At 48.4% G+C, this 24,007-nt stretch overlaps 1 protein-coding gene across 1 annotated transcript in view; it reads left to right on the top strand.

Moving 5' to 3' along the window:
- The window catches only part of LOC115086310 (extracellular calcium-sensing receptor-like), a 59,062-nt gene extending 35,508 nt beyond the window's left edge, over positions 1–23,554 (top strand). Inside the window, exons 5-6 of the mRNA XM_029592742.1 lie at positions 3,063–3,186; positions 19,554–23,554. Coding sequence (XP_029448602.1) covers positions 3,063–3,186; positions 19,554–20,473 — 1,044 coding nt within the window. The 3' untranslated portion in view covers positions 20,474–23,554. The remainder of the gene's footprint in view (positions 1–3,062; positions 3,187–19,553) is intronic.
- The last annotated feature ends 453 nt before the right edge of the window (positions 23,555–24,007 follow it).

The raw sequence follows: 24,007 nt of genomic DNA, 5'->3' as shown, positions 1-24,007 counted from the left end.
AGGCTCAGGGTAAAGCGTAAAGGTCTGGTCGAGGCTCAGGGTAAGGACGTTTCACTGCAAGGGCACACATTTCTTGTCCCGCGCTGGGGAGCACCCCCTGGTGCTCCCTTCCATCCGCAGCGCAATATGGGCACACGCGAGCAGATCTGAAATGTATCCTCGTTGTGGGGAGAGTTTCTATGGACACAGAGTACAATTAAATCAAAATGAAAATTTTGCAGAACTTGAGGTGTGAGATTCATACTGGAGTTCTGTCCCAATCTGTATGGATTTCAGACCTCATTGGTAGTATCTGACCTTTCTAGGAAAGACGGGGGACATGGCATTAACAGTGCCTAGAGGCAATAAAAAAATTTAGAGGTCCATCTTCAGACATTATCTGGCTAAGAATCAGGCTAACTTAGCCAGGATATTCAGAGTCGTGGCTGCACCACTGAATATATCCATATAACCTAGAGTTAGCTGGATAAATGTATCTGGCTAACTTTAGACCTGCTTGATCTGGCTGATTTAGCTGGATAAGTCAGAATATCGCCACTTATCCGGCAAACTGAGTGATGCATTGTGCCGCAATAGTGCCCTAACGCGCGTTATAGTGCATATCGCATGATAGAGCACTTTCACAGTAATATTGCATGATATATACATGACAATTTGCATGGCCCAGCCCTGGTACCTCTTCTATTACAGTGACCTGCTTTGCATGCAATTATTATGCACGGATAATGCAAATGCGCGTAAAGAAGTTCATTACTAGGCAATATGATGCAAATATTTTATCACGGACAACCAAGGAAGGGGTCAGCCATGATAAAATAACACTTTCCCAATCTTTGGTAAATGTAAAATTAGAGCCCCAGGATCCTAGCCTGAGTTTCAATGTTCCCGGGTTACATTTACTGGGCCAGGCAAATTAAAAAAAAAAAAAAAAAAGGTGGTACAGCAAAATGATAAGTTGAATGGGGTCCAGGGCTAACTCCGGCTCAACTTGAGGTCATTACTTGAGATAGTCCCGACACCCCAAAAGGTTAAAAAAATAGAATAAGTACCACATGCAGTGAGTCCCCCCCCCCCCCCCATCCTGTCAGCAAGAAAGTGCATACCCCCACCCCACCCCCTTTCCCATTGAATTATTGTAGGAAAGGACCCCTTTCCCACCCCAAAAGCACCCAAAATAGTTGGGGGTACAGTGCCCTCTTCCCCCCCCCCACTCCAAAGATAAATGAAAAACTCATTGTGGTTTAGTTTCTACCCCAAGCCCTTCCCCCACACCTCCAATCGCTCCCCCTACCCCTTTCCGCACCCCCTGAACCTTAAAAATTGGTCATGGATCCTTCGAAGGGGCCTGGAACACCCCCCTAGCCCCCAGTTGGCCACATTTTTCAAAACGGTACTGACCAGTCCTGGGGGACTAGGGAGCGCCCTGGGTTATCTTTGAGGGATCCACGACCACTTTTTAAGGTTTTGGAGGTGCTGGGGAGGCCATTGGGGGTGCGGGGGTTTGGAGGGGGACATCGAACCCCAATGACTGTTCATATAACTTCAGGGGCCAGGGAAAGGGGAGCATTATACCCCCAACTATTTCGGGGTTCTCTTGGGGTGGGAGGGTGTCCTTGCCTACATTAATTCAGTGGGAAGGAGGATGAGGAAGTTTGCAATTCTACTGCAGACAAGGTTGGGGGGGGGAAGCTGTCACCACATGTGGTACTTTTTCTATACTTTAAACTTTTGGGGTATGAGGGGTTCGCCTGTAGTGGTGGTGCCAGGTTGAGCTGGGAGTTAGCCCTGACCCCCCGCTCAACTTCCCCATTTTGCTGCGGCACTTTTTCTTGGCAGTGGCCCTTTAAGGCGTTGGCGGACCCTGGAGGTTGGGGGCCGCCATTATGTTAAAGGGCTGCTAGCCATGTCCTTTTCTCCCAGAAGTGTTTGGCCGTGAGATAAAAAGAATGTGTTTATTCGGGGCAGGGTACCCACTATCGTGGCGACCCCCCCCCCCCCTGCAATTGTGGGGACCCCCCCTCCCACGAAAAAACATCACCACTTAGTGGCTCTAGGTGTAAGTTAGCAGGATAGGTAGCCATGGCCCAGGACTCCCCTGCTCTATCCACTACTTAGATCAGGGGTCCCCAAACCTGTCCTGGAGGGCCACCAGCCAGTCGGGTTTTTGGGATATCCTCAATGAATATGCATGAGAGAAAATTTACATGTTATGGAGGCAGTGCATGCAAATTTTCTCTCATGCATATTCATTGAGAATATCCCAAAAACCCGACTGGCTGGTGGCCCTCCAGGACAGGTTTGGGGACCACTGACTTAGATGAATAACTATTTAGCCAGATAAATTGTTATCCAGCTAAGTGGTAGCCACTGAACGTGGCTGAATATTTAAATGTCCCACTCAGTTGGATAAGTCTGAACCTATTTGACTAAGCTCTAAATTTATTCCTGGGGGTAAGGGCAGGGCGGGGGGGGGGGATTGCGTAGAGGTTATGCTGGGAAGGTGGGAGAAGAGATCCCATAAGAGGCTGTAGATGATGGTGCACGTGAAGGTAATATTTTTCACAGGGTGGCGCTGGTTGGCCTATAGCCACTGTTGGGAAGCAGCTGTTGGCCTGTGCATGCTCCAGCCTTGCACTCTCTCTGCAGTGGTTTATTTTACTTGCGTCACTGGAAATACTGAGTGAATGCAGCAGCACGCATGGCTCCTTTCCTTGGATGGGCAGCAGTATTGATGGGGTGAGGTTCAGTATTGATGGGGTGAGGTTCAGCGGGCAGGATGAATACATGGGAGGGATTGTGGGCCAGAAATAACCCATAGCCATATGTTTGACACTCCCGACCTAAATTATACTTTGTTATCTTTAGCTGACATTTCAGTCGCATTTAACTAGCTAGATTTGTGAGTGAAAATCGAAGTAATTCTTCTGACCTGCTAAATCTTAAACCTGCTCCAGGAATGCCTCTGGCCTCTCCTCTTTTGTTAAAGGTTAGACTAATCCTTTGGAAAATCGATCATTAAATGTCTTTCAATTAATGGTCTTCCTCTCTGTCTCCCTGTGCAGGTCCCACGTTCTGTCTGCAGCAAGAGCTGCTTTCCTGGCTATAGAAAGGCAGCGCGGAAGGGGGAGCCCTCCTGCTGCTTTGACTGCATCCCCTGCTCCATGGGAGAGATCAGCAATGACACCGGTGGGTTCCTTTGCTGTCGTCTGTGAGGGTAACTGTATAACAGGCTGCATAAATTTGCGGACTGTTCTATGTCGAAATTGCACCAATTTTCAAAGCGCGCTTACGCGTGCAAGTCCATGTTGAAAATTATCCCAGCAAAACTACGTGCACACAATTACATCTGCTGTTTCATGTGAAAAGTTATGGAACAGAAATTACTCGTAATCTTATTAAAATAAAAAAAAAAAATGCTTGGAAGTCCAGACTTCATGCCCCGGAACACCTCTCCCCTGTATATTGCTACTACAACTACTACTATTACTACTTGCTCTCTTGACATACGCAAAATATATGAGACAGTCCCTGCTCAGAAGAGCTTACAATCTAATCATAAAAGCATGCGCATAAAGGTAGATTTTTAAAAGAGATGCATGCAAAATAACACCAGTTGCACGCACAAATAGTGCTTCTGTGCGCTATTTTACCAACTTTACACATACGCACGCAAGTATCGATGCACAAATATCTCTGACAGAGTAAAAAAAAAAGGGGTGGAACAGGGCAGGAGAGTGTGCATGCCATCCTTCTTCTTCCTCATATTTGGTCGGAAAAAAGCTGCAAGGAGGAAAAAGTTAGGCAAAAAGTAGGAGCCCTTGTGCGGCGTCCTACCCCTAGCATGCCATCTTGCGCGCGCATGTTATAAAATCTGACGTAGATTTGTTCGTGCCGGGTTGAGCGAACAAATCTGCGCCCACGTGCAGGTTTTAAAATCTGCCCCTATGGGTGCCTAATACCTTGCACTGGTCCTAGTGTATGATACCACAGTTCAAAGTCTCTGACTGAGATGGGTCTCCCGTATAAAATTTACATTGTTTGGGGTGCTTTTTGTCATCTTTATTGATTTATAGAAGTTACATGTTGATAGCATCTGGATTCTGTTGGCTGATTTGATTTTTTTCTGATGCAGAATGAATTCCCATGTACAGGATACATCCTTCGACCCTGAAGCTTTGTACCGAGGTTGAAATGTTTAGTGGCTTCAGAATTCAAAGAATGTGCTTTTAGATACATTTTAAGAGATTAGTACAATTTTCCATGGGCACAGTTCACCAGATAAGCACTCCTGCCTGAAAACGAACTGCATGCCTACTACTAGCACTACAGGGAGAAGTGTCCCAAATTTGCCAGCCTGAAATCTGGTAGCCTTATTCTGACCTCACTTCACCTGTAAATGAGGTTCAGGCAGTGTGTGTAGGGAAGGAAGCACAGTAATCGTAAGCACAGGGCAGCAAAACAGCTAGCATCGGCCGGATATGCACTGCCAGTGAAATCCAGTGCTTAACCGTGCATGGCGTGAAAATAAATGTGTTCTCTGATATTTTTAAAGGCGCTGCTTAGAGGTCCGTATTCAACAGATAGGGACCGACCCAACCCCCTTCAAGGGGAGAGGAGGCCACAACTGGGGCAGTGCTCCTCCTCCTCCTCCTCCGGGCAGCGAGGGAGAGGGAGGGGGAGTGCAGGTAGGCAGGGAGAGCCGGGGACCCATCTGTGGCGGAGCTTGTCTGCTAGGGGCAGTGCTCCTCGAGCGGTGTTCCTTGGGGGGGAAAGTCCTTCCTGTGACGCAAGCTGGCAGCCTCGCGGCAGGATCCTCCCCTCTGGGCTCACGCTCTGACGCCATTGGGCGATACCCTCCAATCTACCTGCTTCCTGCTCCAGCCCCGCCCTCCTATCCCCCAGGCAACCAGACAGCACCGAGGACCACGGGAAGGGAGGGGCAGGAGTAGGGAGCCAGCCAGCGCTGCAGCAGTGAACGGGGCGGGGGAAGGGTCTCCGCTCCCTGCTCCCAGCCCCTCCCCCACCCCCCATTTGCTTGCCTGGAGTGCACAGGGCTTTCCTCTGCTTGGGCAGGCACCTGGCCCCAGGCTTTAGACGTTTGCGCTGCAGGGACTTCAGTAGGGAGCCACCCAGGGCTCCAAGGGTAAGAACGATTTCTGGAAGGAGAAGTGAAGGGGGCTGAATGCCGAAAATGGGTGAGGAATGGAAGTGAATGAATGCATGGGCTGGGGAGTGCAAAAAGGTGGTGAATGCTGGGGCAGGTGAGAAGGGGATGCGGATTCTTGGGGGAGGAGGCACAGAATTCTGGTGCAGTATTATGCATTGCTGCTCCTGTGAAAGAATTGGGAGGGCAAGCTGGGGATTATTAGGGGAGGGGAGAGAGCGAGAGTATTGGGTATGAGCGAGAAGGGGGGGTGGGGGGAAAGAGAACCAGGAGGATACAGGAAAACAGAGAGAGGACCAGGGACTGAGGGAGAGGAAGAAGGGAAACGGGGCAAGGAAATAGCGAGGGAAAGAGAACCCAGCATAGAGAAAGAGAGGGGACCAGGTACTGGGAAGATGGATGGGAGAAATGACTCAAGATTAGGGAGAGAAAGGGGGCCTTGGAATAGTGGAAGAGATCTGGGGATGGGGAACCAGAGAAAAGTGAAAGAACGTTGGAGAGGGGAGAGAGGGCTGAGTATTACATGAATACAGAAGGAGAGAGCTGGGGATGGGAGAGAGAGATGACCTTGGCTTGCGGGGTGGGGGAATTCTGGAAGAAAATGAAGGAAAACAGGAGTGAGGAATTGAGAGGAGAAGGAGGAGGAAAGGATAACATCAAGGAAAGAGCAGAAAGATTGCAGAGAAAAGTATAAAAATATCCACTCTGAAGGAAAGAGGCACAGAAGAAGGAAAGAAGACACCAATAGGAAATAAAATAAAAAAAGAAACAGAAGACCAGTGAAAGAGGAAAAGACAACGAGCCAGAAAAGCAAGCCAGAGACATTAAAGGTTGGAAATGTATTGCCTGGCCTGATAGAGAATATTAATAACTCATTAGTATGAATATCCTGGGATCCAGTTCAAATGGAAAAGTCTCCCAGTTAGAATGTCCATGTTGGGAATACTTGGATTTTCTTGGCTAGTGTTGACTTATTGTGTTATATAATTAATCCTCTTGTATTCAGGACATACCTACCAGCAGGGAGGCTTCTGTATTGGGCCCAAAAGTATTTTGTGGTAACAAAACTCACAGAAGGTACTTTTAGGTACATTTTGAGAGTCGATTAGTACAATTTTCCATGAGGAAAGTCCACCAGACTTCCCCCCAACCACCAAAATAAACTGCACTATAGGGAGCGCGCATCCCAAGCTTCATCCCCCAGAAGTCTGGTAATCTTGCCCTCCTCCCCACTGGAGGGAGGAGAGCAGCGCGTCTTACCTGTACGCCACTCCCTTGCCAGCTTCAGTCTGAGGTTCAAATGCGTGGGGCCCTGTAATCTCGCAAGTTAAGCTGTCAGGCACACACAGGCAAAAAAGGGTGACTCTCCTCCCGCTGGTGGCGGGGGAGAGAGTGAGAACTGTGCAAAAAATGTGGTTGGATGGGCCGGGAGGATTGTACAAACCGGAGCGTGTGCCATGAAATAAAAAAGATTGAGGAGCACTGGGCTAACTCACCGAGAAGACCGGCTTTCATCCGCCTGAAAAGGTTGTGGAAACCACCCGTGCCCTTTGCCTAGAAAAGGTTGTGGAAACCACCCGTGCCCTTTGCCAAGAGATGTTTTAGCTTCACAGACTCCCGGATCAGGGGACCCAGTTTGTCTCCTGGTTTTGGGGAATCATGTGCGGAACATTACCTATCAGGTCTTACATCTCCACTGCTTATCACCCACAGATGGAATGGATAAGCTGTGTGATGGAAATATGCCTCCACTGTTTCTTGAATTATCATCAGGATGATCACATAAGAACATAAGAAATTGCCATGCTGGGTCAGACCAAGGGTCCATCAAGCCCAGCATCCTGTTTCCAACAGAGGCCAAAAGAACCTGGCAATTACCCAAACACTAAGAAGAACCCATGCTACTGATGCAATTAATAGCAGTGGTTATTCCCTAAGTAAAATTGATTAATAGCCGTTAATGGACTTCTCCTCCAAGAACTTATCCAAACCTTTTTTGAACCCAGCTACACTAACTGCACTAACCACATCCTCTGGCAACAAATTCCAGAACTTTATTGTGCATTGAGTGAAAAAGAATTTTCTCTGATTAGTCTTAAATGTGCTACTTGCTAACTTCATGGAATGCCCCCTAGTCCTTCTATTATTCGAAAGTGTAAATAACCGAGTCACATCTACTCGTTCAAGACCTCTCATGATCTTAAAGACCTCTATCATATCCCCCCTCAGCCGTCTCTTCTCCAAGCTGAACAGCCCTAACCTCTTCAGCCTTTCTTCATAGGGCAGCTGTTCCATCCCCTTTATCATTTTTGTAGCCCTTCTCTGTACCTTCTCCATCGCAACTATATCTTTTTTTAGATGTGGCGACCAGAATTGTACACAGTATTCAAGGTGCGGTCTCACCATGGAGCGATACAGAGGCATTATGACATTTTCCATTCTATTAACGATTCCCTTCCTAATAATTCTTAACATTCTATTTGCTTTTTTGACTGCTGCAGTACACTGAGCTGACGATTTTAAAGTATTATCCACTATGATGCCTAGATCTTTTTCCTGGGTGGTAGCTCCTAATATGGAACCTAACATCGTGTAACTACAGCAAGGGTTATTTTTCCCTATATGCAACACCTTGCACTTGTCTACATTAAATTTCATCTGCCATTTGGATTCCCAATCTTCCATTCTTGCAAGGTCCTCCTGTAATGTATCACAGTCTGCTTGGCGTAGGATTTTATCCTACGCCAAATGTGCCTGCAGTAATATGGCACACTTGTCCACCTGCATGTCCCTCTTCTATTCCACAGATTTATCACACCCCGTAGTTACAGTATGGTTGAAAAGTTACATAGTTTTAGAAAGTACGGAAAAATGACTGGGTAGAGGGTCTAGTTACAATGAGGGGTACTTCAGATTGAACAGCCAGGTGGGTCTACACAAGCTGCAGATAAACTGGGTGAACTGGTAGACTAATTGCTAGAACTGGTCCACGCAGGTTATAAAATCCCCTAACTTACTCAAGCAAAAGCCGAATTATGGGGGATAAAAGCATCTAATCAATGTGAGTAAAATCTACACGCATATCATTTTAAAACTGGAAGTGGAAATATGCGACTACATGAGTTGCATACACTTATCTGGCTAATTTCCACTTTCCTAGCGTGTAGCAGATGGACTCAGGACCAATGGGTATAGTGTGCTCCTGATAGCAGTTAGAGACGGATCAGATTTCAATCTGACGAGAGCCCCTAGTACATATACCCCTGCAGGAAGTGCAGCTCCTCAGTATTTTCCGTCTCCATAGCAGTTAGGGACTACCTGCACGATCTCACAGCGTTAGAGTAAATTTCATGGAGAAAACCCGAAACAAGAAGAAATCTTACCTCTACAGGCGAGCCCCGCTCTCCTGCGGTGACACCCTCGGGTCCCTCCCACAGTTGAGAATTCCCGAGGTTATTTCCATGATCCCTCGGAGGTAAGCCTTGGGCCGGCGGCCGACCTTCGGTGGGGACCTAGCCCCCGATTTCGGGTGCGGCTGAGAGGCGGCGGTGAAGGTATTTGCCCTCTCCCCCCACAGCCGGAGACCGCCCGGAATAAAACCGGGAAGAGACGAGACAAGGTAAGGTAGAAATCTTTTTTAAAGACTCCGGTCTCCGAAGCTCGAGGATTCACACAGGTCGCCGGCCGGGACCAGTGCCCCCGGGTTGATCTGCCCTAGCAGGGCTAGACCCCAGTTAGATCCAATAGTCCTCCCACGTGGAGACCCTCCGAGGTGGTCACCATATTATCCACATGGTCACCGTCGCCATTTTGGCCCTGTTCACCGCCATCTCGTCCTGTGTGCACAGGTCGAGCCGTGCGCACAAATTACTTGTGCGCACAATGTCGCACTCTCAAGTACCGTATGCACAAGTTACGCGCGCAACACGCACTTACTGTGCTGGGCGCATAACTGTGACTTGCACGCACATCCTGAGCGCACACCCAATCCACGCGCACATATTCGACGCATCAGAGCGCAATACAGATTTTACACGCCTACATCCATGGCACCATTGGAAAAGGAGCTCAAGGCTCAGGGCCTCTGCCCAGCATGCCACATCAGAGCCGCACAACACGAAGAGGCCAACGCCCTGTGTGTCCAGTGCGAGGAGGCCCTGGGGGATCCATCCCATGGCCAGCCCCATCCGGTACTGAGTGCTAGCTCCTCAATAAGTACCCCGGACCTAGCAAATCCCAGCGGGCCCTCCCCCCTCAAACGGGGCCCCCCAGGGACACAGCACCTCCAAGGTTGGACCCAGCATCTTCTTCAAAGGCCTGCACACCTTCGTTCACATGCAGACGGAGCCTCCGATAACACGGCCACAGCCTTCACCAGAGAACCTTTACACCCCGGGCCCCTCTAGGCCCAGAGGCCGTCCAGAAGCCCCACCTATGGAGACACGGACAACTCGGAGGAGGAATCAGAGCCACTGGAGGAGGGGGAACTCCCTCCGGGGACAGAGCCTCACCGGACCATGAGGCGCTTCTTCACCAAGGACGAGCTTCCAGACCTGGCCATCCACAGCCTGAAGGCGCTTGCTATCCCGGGCACAAGTGCCTTGGGGGAGCCTAAGACGAATCCCCTGCTAGAGGGACTCCATCAGACCTCCCGCCATTTCCCTCCATTACAAGCCATCCAACAGCTAATTGACCTGGAATGGATTGCTTCAGAGTCTACATTCAAAGGGCGACGGGCTATAGCAGCCATGTATCCTCTGGACCCGGCAGCCAAAGACCTTCTGACTTGCCCAAAAGTGGATGCCATGGTCGTGCGGCCTCGAAGCGCACTACGATCCCAGTGGAGGGAAGTGCAGCACTCAAAGATGCGCAAGACAGACGTCTGGAATCCATCCTCAAACAGTCCTTTGACGTTGCCTCTACGTCCCTTCAAATAGCGGCCTGCTGCACCGTGGTGACACGTGCCTGCCTATCACAGACCAGGAGCAACACTCCTGGGGAAGCCATGGAACCAGCAGTACCATTCCTCACGGATGCTGCTTCTGATCTGGTGCGCACCCCAGCTAGAGGAGTCTCATCCGCCATGGCAGCCAGGAGGCAACTCTGGCTCTGGAGCTGGTCGGCCGACGCGTCTTCCAAAACGAGACTCACAAGGATGCCCTTCAAGAGGTCCCTCCTGTTCGGCAGCGAACTAGAGAAACTGGCTAACAAATAGGGTGAGTCCCCACTGCCGCGGCTACCGGAGGACAGGAATAAAGGAGGAACCAACCCTTCCCCCGATCCTCCAGGGGCAGAGGTTCACAGCGCTTCAGTCCATACAGAAACACTTATCAAGCACCTCGTCCTACAGGCAGGAATCAGCCCTTTTGGAACAGGCACAACAAAAGGGGAACCAGCTCGGGTCCAGGCCCCAGCCGCACCCCACAATGAGAATCAGCCGACCCGTCCAAAGGAAGAAGCCATAGGGGGCAGACTTGCCCTATTCTACCAAAGATGGGTCGAGATAACTTTGGACAAGTGGGTCCTAACCATCATCTGAGATGGGTAAACATAGAAACATAGAAATGATGGCAGAAGAAGACCAAACGGCCCATCCAGTCTGCCCAGCAAGTTTCACACTTTTTTTTTTTCTCATACTTATCTGTTACTCTTGGCTCTTAGTAACCTTTTGGTTCTATTTCCCTTCCACCCCCACCATTAATGTAGAGAGCAGTGTTGGAACTGCATCTAAGTGAAATATTTAGCTTAATTAGTTAGGGGTTAGTAACCGCCGCAATAAGCAAGCTACACCCATGCTTATTTGTTTACCCAGACTATGTAATTCAGTCCTTGTTGTTTGTTGTCTGTATATAGATCCACTTTTCTTCATTTCCCCTGCCGTTGAAGCAGAGAGCTATGCTAGATATGCGTGAAGCATCAGTCTTTCTCCCCTGCCGTTGAAGCAGAGAGCTATGCTGGATATGCATTGAAAGTGAAGAATCAGGCTTATTTAGTTTGGGGTAGTAACCACCGTAACAAGCAAGCTACTCCCAGCTTTTTTGTGAATGCAAATCCTTTTTTCCACATTTCCTCTTGCAGTTGAAGCTTAGAGCAATGTTGGAGTCTTAGAGCAATGTTGGAGTCGCATTAACCGTGTATATGTTTATTGAATAAGGGTATTATCTCCAGGTAGTAGCTGTCATTCCCGTGAGCCACCCATTCTTCATTCACGTCCTCTAGACTTTATGGATCCACAGTGTGGTACTACCTGGATTTCCTCCGAACCGCTCCAGACAAGTTCGTGAAATCCCCCTGCCATGACCCCTCCAAGAGGGTGGCAGTGGAAGCTACACTGACCAGATTACTGGCCCTAGAGGCCATAACCCCAGTGCCTCCACAATAAATAAATACTGGGTAGTATTCCATTTATTTTATCGTCCCCAAGAAAGAGGGAACGTTCAGGCCCATCCTGGACCTCAAGTTGGTCAACCGTCACCTGAGGATTCCCCGTTTCCGCATGGAAACCCTATGCTCTGTAATAAGGGCGATACAACCGGGAAAGTTTCTCACATCCATGAATCTGTCGGAAGCCTACCTACACATTCTGATCCATCAAGAACATCAGCGCTTCCTATGCTTCAAAATCCTGGACCGTCACTACCAGTTCCGGGCACTACCCTTCGGGTTAGCCACAGCACCCCAGACGTTCACCAAGATCATAGTGGTAGTGGCGGCAACACTGGGGAAGGAAGGAATCCTCGTACACCCTTACCTAGATGATTGGCTGATCAGGGCGAAATCCCCAGAGGAAAGTCACCAGGCAACCAACAGAGTCAAAACTCTACTGGAGAGCCTCGGATGAGTGGTCAACACAAACAAAAGCTGTCTGCAGCCCTCACAGTCTCTAGAATACTTAGGAGTCCAATTCGACATCAAAGAAGACAAGGTCATCCTGACACCGACAAGGAGATCAAAACTGATGAACCAGTTGCAAACCTTGCTGAGCGAACTTCGCCCCACAGCATGGGATTACCTACTGTTACGATCTCCTTCTCCGAAGGGGAGGAGCTAGCAATCTGTTACGCTCGCCTCTTCCAGAGGGAAGGAGTTAGCAATCTGCTGTCGCTCACTCCGCCAGGAGGGCGGAGTTGGCAAGCTGTTCTGCTGTGCTCCTAAAAGGGGAAGGAGTAGCGATATTTATTTATTTATAACTTTTTTATACCGAAGTTCAGGTAACAGAGTTACTTATCACTCCGGTTTACATTACAACAGGTAGTAATCAATGACAAAGATATGACATGACCTGCTCCTCCAGAGGAGAGGAGTTAGCTATCTGTAATTCTGTTAGCGAACTGCTGTTAGATATTCCTGTAAGGAAAGAAAGTAGCAAGCTGTATCAATCTGCTAAGGAGTAGCAATCTGTTATGGACCAACTCTCCAAGGAAGAGGAGTTGGCAATAGGTATATAGTACTTCGCTATGAGATAGCAATCTATCATGCCCCCCGCTACGGAGTAGCAATCTATATATAATACTTCCGTGAGCAGAGTCAGTGGTCTGTAGTGGTTGGCTCCCACAAGGTGACAATAGTGAAAGGAATGACCACTTGGAGGAAATGGTGAATCCCTGGGCCGATGGCAGATGACAGTGCCCTCAGGAGGAGATCCTGAGAGGAACCATCGGCTAGGCTAGAATATGAGATAACACAATAGTTCTTTATTAGACTGGAAACTGGACCACCAGAGATGGAAGTAGTGAGTCGCTGTGTCTGGCAAGGCTGAATTCCTTCTGATACTGGAATATAATCTCTGGGTCGCTGAGCTATAGAGAGAGATTAGAAGTATTGAATAGGCAGGATATACCGGATACAAGATGGTACACTCACAATAGTAGATGTCTGCAATGGTCTCTATGCCACAGAGAGTCTTCAGTACATTCAGGAACAGGAGCCGTAGGCGAGCACTGGTTCCCACAAACAGTCTGTAATAAGAACTCACAATTGCTGTATATGAAATGGCTTCTGGAGTAGAAGACAGTCTGTATAAGATTCTAGGAACATGGGCCCTCGTGGAGTGAGTACCGGTTCCTATCTGTAATCTTGCCAATGTAACTCTTGATCTCTGTACCTGCGATAACGTCTTGGACGGAAGGGAGTCTTCAGAGCAATAGGAATGTAGGCCCTCGTGGAGCGAGTACCGATTCCTATATAATAGAACTCACTGTGTTCACGTCCGCGATCGCTTCCAGGAAATGAGGAGTCTTCCGAGTATTCTGGCAATCTGAAATCAAGAAGAGAGAGCGGAGCCCCCGTGGAGCGGGTACTCCTGATAAGTTTGAAAAGGCCGAGCAGTGGGAACGGGTTCCCCGGCTAACTTGGATCGTTGTTGCAAGTATCGAGAACTGCTGAAGCAAGTCCCATTGGAGTTCCTTGCTAACTCGTTAGAGATTAGCAAACAAAGACCTTTTAAAGTGCAGATGGATGACGTCACTACGGGGAGACGCCCCCGAGGTTCGCACCCTTGCTGGTACAAAGTCTGGAGTGCGCACGCGCACCCTTATGTCATCGGGAACATGGCGGATCCATAGCATCAGGCCAGCCCGGGGGAACCGGGACCAAGAGGGGGAGAGAAGCCGCGGCTTTTCTGTCCGTCAGAGCTGAAGGGAGTCGCATCCCAAGTAGAGAGGGTGGGGCGAGAAGAGGCACGAACGCAACACCTACAAGTCCTCGGTCTCATGGCATCCACACTGGAGGTAGTGCCATGGGCACGAGCTCACATGAGACCCCTACAGCGCTCACTTGTATCGCGATGGAACCCACTGTCCCAGAACTACGCCGTACGTCTACAGCTCCCAGGCAGAGTTCGGACCCAACTACGTTGGTGGCTACAAGACGGCCACCTGAACCAGGGAACAAGACTATCCTCACCGACCTGGATCCTACTTACCACGGACGCCAGCCTACGACAATGAGGAGCACACTGCGAAGAGCTAACTGCCCAAGGGCAGTGGAACGCAGAAGAGTTGGGATGGAACATCAATCGCCTAGAAGCCCGGGCAGTCAGATTAGCCTGCCTACGGTTCGGTCACAGACTCTGAGACAAAGCGATCAGAATAATGTTGGTCAATGCCACAACAGTGGCCTACATCAACTGTCAAGGAGGAACCAGAAGCCAACAGGTGTCTCTGGAAATAGACCCCCTAATGTTGTGAGCGGAAGTGAATCTCCAGGAGATCTCTGCCATCCACATCGCCGGGAAAGACAACATAACGGCGGATTACCTCAGCAGAGAAAGTCTAGACCCACGAGATTGGAAGCTGTTGACCGCAGCGTTCCAAATGATAGTGAACCGTTGGGGAACACCAACCATGGACCTTCTGGCAAACCGGTCCAGTGCCCAAGTGCCCAGTTACTTCAGCTGCAGGCAGGAACCTCAGTCCCAGGGGATTGATACCCTGGTACAGACCTGGCCACAGGAGACTCTGTTATACGCCTTCCCGCCATGGCCCCTATTAGGCGCAATCATTCATAAGATAGAACTACACAGGGGACCAGTACTTCTTGTGGCCCCTGTGGCCAAGAAGACCGTGGTACGCAGACATGTGAAGACTACTGTCAGGGACCACCCCTGCCACTACCTCCACACAGAGACCTGCTCCAACAAGGGCCGATCCTCCACGAGGATCCAGCTGGATTCTCTCTTTCGGTCTGGCCATTGAGAGGGCTCGCCTGAGAAAGAGCGGATAATCGGGGGCTGTAATCGACACCCTACTCCGAGCACGCAGGTTCTCCACATCTCTAACATACATAGGGATTTGGAAAGTATTTGAAGCCTGGTGCGAGGACCATGACATCATACCACGCTCAGTCAAACTTCCTGCGGTCTTGGAATTCCTACAGATCGGCCTACAGAAGGGATTGTCCCTCAACTCCATCAAGGTACAGGTGGCCGCATTGTCATGCTATGGAACCAAGAGCGAGAGCGACAACATAGCCTCTCACCCGGATGTTTCACGCTTCCTGAAAGGAGTCAAGCACATCCGACCACCCCTAAGCCTCAACCTGGTCCAGGATTTCTTAGCAGGAGCCTCTTTCAGACCTCTCCGCGGCCTATCTCTCCGACTATTAACATTGAAGACAGCATTCCTGCTGGTAGTTTGTTCAGGTCGTCGTATATCCGAACTACAAGCACTGTCCTGCCGTGAGCCATTTCTCAGGCTCACCCCAGGAACCATCCAGCTATGCACTGTCCCGTCGTTCCTCCCCAAAGTAATATCTCACTTCCATCTCAACCAAACCACCTCGCTACGTTTGCCAGATAAGCATAAGAATTCGGTAGAGGCACGAAGTCTACGCCACCTCAACATCGGCAGACTCCTATCCAGATACCTGGAAATGTCAGAACCCATACGAAAAATGGACTACCTATTCGTCCTTCACAGCGGGAAGAGGCAAGGGGAAGCGGCCTTGCGAGCAACCATAGCCCGCTGGATCAAAGAAGTCATCAAGGCAGCCTACATAGAAATAGGCAAGCCGCCACCTCTACAAGTCAAGGCCCATTCTACTAGAGCCCAGGCAGTGTCCTGGGCAGAAACCAAGATGTTGTCACCTGCCGAGATCTGCAGGGTGGCGACATGGTCCTCCATCCACACCTTCTCCAGGTTTTACCGCCTGGATGTTCAGGCTCGGGAGGACACAGCATTTGCAAGGTCAGTACTAAGTGGGTCACGGGCAGTCTCCCACCTGGTTTGGGAGTAGCTTTTATCATCCCATTGGTTCTGAGTCCATCTGCTACACGCTAGGAAATGGAGAAATTACTTACCTGATAATTTCGTTTTCCTTAGTGTAGACAGATGGACTCAGTATCCCACACACGGCTGCCGTTACTCATTGAATTCTCGGGGGACATCCCCGGGAGCGAGTGATTCAAGGTAAGCCATGCTTTCCTTCATCTAGGACACCCATCCTACCGAGTGTCGACGTTTCCCGGTTGAGGGCACTGGTGGTCTCCAGCTATAGCCAATTCAACCAGTTCAAGTTAATCAAGTTATTCAAGTTATGAAGTTATTCATGTTATTCAAATTAGTCAGTCACACATATATCCACAAAGGGGTGAAGAAAAAAAAGGATTCGCAATCACAAAGCGAGGAGTAGCTGGCTTGTTACGGCGGTTACTACCCCAACCAAATGTGCCTGATACTTCACTTTCAATGCATATCCAGCATGGCTCTCTGCTTCTACAGCAGGGGAGAAGAAAAAAAAAAAAAAAAAAAAACCAACAAGAGCTGTACAACATAGTCTAGGTAAAACAAATAAGCATGGGTGTAGCTTGCTTATCGCGGCGGTTACTGCCCCTACTACCCCTAACTAATCAAGCTAGATATTTCACTTGCATGCAGCTCCATCACTGCTCTCTACATTAATGGTGGGGGTGGAAGGGGAATAGAACAAGGAGCTAAGAGTAACAGATAAGAATGAGAGAAAAAATGTGTGAGGCTTGCTGGGCAGACTGGATGGGCCATTCGGTCTTCTTCTGCCGTCATTTCTATGTTTCTATAATGCTTTTCGAGGAGAATACTGAAGAGCTGCACTTCCTGCAGAGGTATATGTACTGGGGCTGATGTCAGATTGAAATGTGATCCGTCTCCAACTGCTATCAGGAGTACACTGTACCCATTGGTCCTGAGTCCATCTGTCTACAGTAGAAAACGAAATTATCAGGTAAGTAATTTCTCCATTTATTTGGCTAAGTATTGCCTTTCTCGCTACATAGATGTACAAATCTGAACTTATTCGGATAAGCTGCAGCACTTATGGGGCTACATTCAAATGTATCTGTCTAAGCAGAAGGTGGCCTATATAGCCAGATTATTCTGATAAGTGCTACTTGTCTATCTGAGTAGCACTTTTTGGACTTACCTGGCTATGTGCTGTTACTTAGCTGGAAAAATCGCCATTTATCCAGATAAGTCTGAACTTGCACAGTTCATGGTTTTTACATACGCGAGCATATGTGCATGCATGTTACTCGTATTTTATAACCTGCACATATCGTTTATGTGCAGGCTTTAAAATAGAGAATGTGGTTCATGCAGTTAGTATAGGTGTGTTTAAAAAAGGATTGGATAAGTTCTTGGAGGAGAAGTCCATTACCTGCTATTAAGTTCACTTAGAGAATAGCCACTGCCATTAGCAATGGTAACATGGAATAGACTTAGTTTTTGGGTACTTGCCAGGTTCTTATGGCCTGGATTGGCCACTGTTGGAAACAGGATGCTGGGCTTGATGGACCCTTGGTCTGACCCAGTATGGCATTTTCTTATGTTCTTATGTTCTTATTACTGTGCGCACATATACACGCGTATCTGGGCACACGTGAGCAGTTTTGAAAGTTATCTTCAGAGTATGTAAATCTCCTGCTACAACTGTGTGTACCAATAGCAGGTGTAATTGTGTGCACCTAGTTTTGCAGGGACAATTTTCAAAGGGAACTCCTACGCATATGCGGCCTTTATACCTGCGTGCGCGCATGTTATAAAATACATGGGCCGCGTGCACATACGCACCGGATTTTATAATCCTCGCGTGAGGGGGGGGGGGGGGTAAAATTTAGCAACTTTGCGTGGCGACGAGATCAGGGCTCACCCAGTTCCCTCCCAATCCACTCCAATTTAGGAGCGGACTGGGAGGGAACTTTCCTACCCCCCCCCCTTTTTTTTTTTACCTTTTATTCCATAAGTTACTTCAGGGCCCGTCCTGAAGTAACTTCCCCCCCCCCCCCCCCCCCCCGCCCATCCCTGCCTTCTGGCCCACTCATTTGTCAGGGCCCGGCCCTAATGCATGTATCGCCACTTACATTCGTGACTGGGCCCTTTTTAAAATGTGCGCAGGGCCCGGCCACGTTCGTAAGTAGCGATTTCTATGTGCGAGGCCGATTTAAAATCCGGCCATAAGTCGCAGTATTTTTACCCGAGAGAGTCACAAAGCTGTAGTAAATGTACCTCCCTGCCACTTTGTGACTCCCAATTTATTTTCCCTGTGGTAAAATACCACGAGGGAAAAATACTGTAGTTGTGAATGCCCCAGAGAACGCATGATGGAGACCCTGGGCCTGTGAGACCACTGTGGCTTAAAGAGATCGACAGCCCCAGGTAAGCACTCCTGAAAGTTGTTAACCCACCCCAAGGATCTGCACTGACCCCCATCTCACTCCCCAGCCGCTTTTGGAAGCAGCTGTTCAAACATTTTTTAAAAGTTGGCACCAGGCCCCACCCCAAATCCCTTCAATAAAATTATCCAACTTCTGGAGGCTGGGACCCCCACTCACCAAATCCCCTTACTCACAAATGAACCCCTGGTGGTTCAGTTGGAGCCTGGAACACCACTTAGGCTCCAGCCCGGTGGCTGCCATTTTTCAAAATGGTTCCGTCTTGTCCTTTGTCCCATCGCATCATAGAGGCAAATGATCGGCTGGTGCCATTTTGAAAAATGGAAGCCGCTGGGCCCGAGCCTAGAGAGTGCTGCGGGCCCCACTGGACCACCAGGGACTCATTTACAAAAAGGGGGTGGTTCTGGGGGTTGACTAGGGAGGGGAGTGGGGGTCCTGGGCCAGATTATTTTATTGAAGGGGAGGGGTTTGAGGTTGGTGCCTGGCGCCAACTTGTAAACATTTTTTTATTTTTGAACAATGGCCGTCTCCAAAGGTGGAGGGGAGCTTGGGACAGGTTCTAAGCAGACCCCTGGGTTTTTTGGGGTTGTTTTTACCAACTTTCAGGAGGTGCTTACTCGGGGCCATCAGCCCTTTTAAGACAGGGCCCGGAGAGCATCAGGAAGTGCATAAATGTCCCGATGCTCCCAAGGGAAGTTAGTTACAACTCTTGAATTTTAGCTAACTTCAAATCAAATAATGTGGCTTGTGATTTTTTTCAGCAAGCTAGTCAACTCATTTGAAAATATGCAGTGCCAGATCCAGATTAACGAGGTATTTGAAATAACTCGCATTATCCGCTCTTTAGACCATTTACTACAGGGTAAACAACATTTATTGCGTAGTAAATGGCCTAATGTGGCTTTGCGAACGAACACCTTGGTTTGCAAATCCAGCCAATCAAACTTTGAACAGCTATATTTAGCCAGATATCCAACTGCTCTGATGCGTGGCCTCACTTTTAGGTTTTTGGGGTTAGGAATTGTAGTGGAAAGTCGAAAAGGGGTTGGGGATCTGCTTTGTTGTAGCCCATTTTTTCTCTTCCAAAATAAATCATTTTTTCAAAATTTCACCCTGACTACACAATAGTAAAAAAAAAAGTCATAATACGGAAATTAATTTGTGAGGAATTTGTGGGAATTTGTATTGATTATATCCAGATCTCAGAGTCTTTGAATGAAGGTTAAAGAAATCTTTTCCTTGTAGATATGACTGACTGCACGAAATGTCCCACAGATGAATGGTCCAATGAGAAACGTGATCAATGCATCCCAAAAGTGATTGAATTCCTCTCCTTTGATGAACCACTTGGTCTAACACTGACTCTCCTGTCTGCTTTCTGTTCCGTACTCACTGTTTTTATCTTGTGTATCTTTATCAAGCACCGAGACACTGCCATAGTCAAAGCCAACAACCGTGGACTGAGTTACCTTCTCCTCCTAGCTCTCATACTCTGTTTCCTCTGCTCTTTAATATTCATCGGCCGTCCCATGAAACTGACCTGCATGCTCCGACAAACTGTCTTTGGAATCATCTTTTCCATCAGTGTCTCTTCTGTTCTGGCCAAAACTGTAATTGTTGTCATTGCTTTTAAGGGGAACAGGCCAAACAATCCAGTCAGGAAGTGGCTGGGGTCCACGATACCAAACTGCATTATCTTTTCTTGTTCATCGATCCAAGTTATTGTATGCGCTGCTTGGTTACTGCTTTCTCCTCCATTCCCAGAATTAAGCACAGAGTTTAATAACGAGAAGATAATCTTTGGATGTAATGAAGGACAGAACTTCTTTTTCTATTGCATGCTGGGATACATGGGTCTGCTAGCCACTGTGAGCTTCATAGTAGCCTTTCTAGCAAGGATCCCTGGAAGCTTCAATGAGGCAAAACTCATCACGTTTAGTCTGCTCGTGTTTGTTAGCGTCTGGCTGTCCTTCATCCCAGCATACCTGAGCACACATGGGAAATACATGGTGGCCATGGAAATATTTGCCATTCTATGTTCCAGTGCTGGATTGCTTGCCTGTATATTTTTCCCTAAATGTTACATCATACTGCTGAGACCTGACAGAAACACCAAGGAACATCTAAGACCTAAAGCAAGTCTCAGTAACAAAAAATTAACCTAAAGAGAAAGATAATTAGAAAAGAAAAAGTTGAAATTTTCTAATTTTCCAGACATCTTTAGATATAACTGTGAAAGATTTCATTTATGTCTCAATTCAAATCAAAGTACTGGACTTGAGTTAAAAGTTAACACATTTACATAAGCATCTCAGTGTTTAGTTTAGTTTGGTTTTTTTTTTTGGGGGGGGGGGGTGTTTAATTATTGTTCTAATATTAACATTTATTTAAAATTATTTCTAGACCATGCTGTCCAAAGATCACGGTGGTTTACAATAGAATGTCCATAAAATGAACACAAATCATTCCTGTCCTGCTCCTATAACAAATATACTGCTGGAATAGCCCTGTAAGAGTTTTTTCAAACATCCTCCACTCTGCCATCGTTCTTAAAGATTCTGGCGTCTTGTTTCACATTACAAGGCCTGCAGTGGAAAACGTGTGGTCCCTGATGGGTTCATTGAACGGTAGGAGTTTCCAGGAGCGAAGTTGTCGCAGTGGAAAGTAAACTCGCAGAGCAGAGCCCAACCCAAGGCACCTCTGTAATATTAAATCAGCTTGCGAATCCGCATTAAACGTTTATACTTCATGCCTTCATGAAACAGTAGCCAATGAAGGAATAAATAGTCTGGCGTGATGTGCTCATAAGCCCTATGGCCCACAGGCAAGGCAAAGCAAGGGCAAGATTCTGATACAGGCAGGATTGGATAGGATACTGGAACACAGGACAAGACCAACAAGGCAGACCAGGGCAGGGCTAGACAAGGCAGACAAGGGAAACACTGAACAAAGAACACCGAAGCCCGCAGCAACAAGGCTTAGAACAGACAGAATAGGCCTGAAGGCCTCAAAGCAGGATACAAGAGAGAATAGGTCAAAGGCCTCAAGACAGGAAACAAGGCAGGATAAGCCACAAGACAAGGCAAGAACAAGGGTCAGGTCATGGAAACAGAAGTAACACCATGAGAAGACAAAGTTAGAACGGCAAGGCAGGTTTACATAGGGCTGGTGCTTGGGCATGGCAAGAGCAGTGAGGCAAGATTGGTAATGAGGCATACTACAGTCCTCTGCTGGTAAGGAGACATCTTGAAGGAAGGATACGGTTGCATATCAGGTAAAATCGTAATATGATCACACCCAACATCTTTCAACCACAGTTTAGAGAGTATTCACTAGGGGTGTGCATTTGTTTAAAATGAAACTGCAAAACACGACAAATAAGGCTAATTTGTTTCATTCAGGAGCACCAAACCAAATAGGGGCCTCCCCCAAATGAAACAAACCTTATTCATTTCAATTTAAACTAAGGCATCAGGCCTAGACCTAGGCCCAATGGCCGGGCCTTGCCTAGGGTATAGGTGAGGCCCAAAGCAAGAGCACTGGCCTATGCCCAAGCATGATGCTGGCACCTTAGTCTAGGCCTGAAGCTGGGGCCTCATCTAGGGCCTAGGCCAAGGCCCAAAGTAGGGGCCGTGGCTTAGGCCCAAGCGCAACACCAGGGTCTCAACAAAGGCATGGGCTGATGCCAGGCCTCAGCTGAGACCCCTAAAATAAAAAAAACAACTTACCTGATCCATCGGGTATCTGACGAAGGCCAGGTCCCGAAGCCAGGGCCTCTGCCCAGACCTAAGCCTGATGCCTTGACCTGACCAGGAGGCCAGGTCCCGGTGCAGGGACCCAGGCCCAATGCCACAACTCCATGCTTGGTCCTCAGAGCCCGACCCCAGGCCCAACACCCCGACTTGACCTGGAGACCGGGTCCCCACACTGGCCAAGTCCTGATACCTAGGCCTCAGCCTAGGCTGGAGCCCAAGCCCAATGCCATAACCTGACCTGGAGGCTGGTCCTGGTGCCGGGTCCTCAGCCTCAGACCCAGGTCTGAGGCTGCGACCCAATCCAGAGGCCGGGTTCAAAGCCGGGACCTCGGCCTGGGAGCTCCTCTTCTGATCCTCTTCTTTCTTTGGCTTTTCAGTGCCAAATGATGGCGTCTGCTGGGGTTGCGCCAGAGTTAGTTAACTGTGGTGCAATCACTCCAGTGAATAGCGCCGTTTTGATGTATGGCAAGTACAGAATCCATACCAAAATGGAATAGATAATTAACGTACAAAACAAGATAATGCCAAGGGCTGTAGCTTTTTTGTCCATAGTGCTCCTCCTCTTAACTCTCCTCCTCTAATGTGAATCAATGTCCACTGTGCCCTCCCCTTGAAGGATGGGAAAAGTTTTCCTTTCTCACAATCATAAACACAAGGTAGAAACTCTCCTTACTTCAAAACCTAGATACAAAATTTCTTCCAAGCCTGCAGTCTCTCTTCCCCACTCTTAATTGGTCGCAAGGGAAAGGTTAACTGGAAAATCCGGCCCTTCCAGCAAGAGCGTATTGGCCCTCCTGTTAGGAAAACTGGTCACAAAAAAAAAAAAGAAATAACTCCCAGTCCGTCCACAACATTCTTTGATTCTCTCGAATTTCCTTCAGTAGGCGAGCTGTGAGGCCTTCCAGGAACTCTGCTCCACAAAGGAACCCTCCTTGCTTCAAAACGCTCTCTCCTCCAGAGCTTGCTCTGACCGTGCTTACCCAATATATAAAGGGCAAGACCGAGCCCGAAAATGAAATAAATGGCCAAAGGATAGGGGAGGACTGAAGTGTGCAAAAATCTCCATAAAGGAGTCACTAAGGAAAAGTTTAGCTTAGGCAGAGAGAGAGTCCCCCTGCCTGCTAGTCCAGAAGCCACAGCCTCCCACCTCCCCCTGGTAGCACCTCTTGATCCTATCTCAATCAAAGAGAGACTATTCCTAGGTCCTGAAACCAGGTAATTTCCCAAAGTCTATTCTGACCTATTATTGAATGATCAAATGTTCCTGCTTTGGCTCCAGACTCTGTGAATCACGGCTTCGGTCAGCCCACGTTGCCTGGCATGACATCATCTGGGGACCTGCTGGGTCACTCGCTCGCACAACGGCTGCAGCATATAGAGGAGGAGATCTCTACATCGGAGGCCGCACAGCTGCATCCCTCTGACCCCTGCGACTGCTCCCCAAATCTACTCTTCGAGGGACCAGATGCTGCCAGCGGATAGACAAAGGGATGCATGGAACTGGTTGCAGCCGCAGGGGGGGGGGGGGGGGGGGGGCTCCGTCGGGTATACTCTGACTTTTCCCTTCTGCTTCGTCATTCTGTCAGGCAGATTAGTAAAAAGAAAAGCCCTGCAGTTCCCCCGGATGGAGGTTCCCTAACATGCATGCACCTGCTGCCTGCCATCTTGCTCCTTTGGAAGGACATTCATGTATGGCATCCATTCATAACAGCTTATCTATCGTACATGGCAAATCAGTATACAGAGGGGAAAATAAAAAGTATCAGTTTACTCTATTACTCTATAATGGAGCGACCATGAATTTCTGAAACACATTTCACGGTGAACTTTTCCTCGTGGAACAAAATCAGTGTTTTTTCGTGCACAGCAAATGTTTCAGAATGGAAATGTTATGGCTTGGCAGCCGCTTAAGCAGGTACATGGGACAGATAAAGTCCTTCTGAT

Source organism: Rhinatrema bivittatum, chromosome 2 (assembly GCF_901001135.1).
Source record: "Rhinatrema bivittatum chromosome 2, aRhiBiv1.1, whole genome shotgun sequence".
NCBI classification, from domain to species: domain Eukaryota; kingdom Metazoa; phylum Chordata; class Amphibia; order Gymnophiona; family Rhinatrematidae; genus Rhinatrema; species Rhinatrema bivittatum.
The sequence above is the reverse complement of the archived record's forward strand: the minus strand, read 5'-3'. Positions and strand labels throughout refer to the sequence as shown.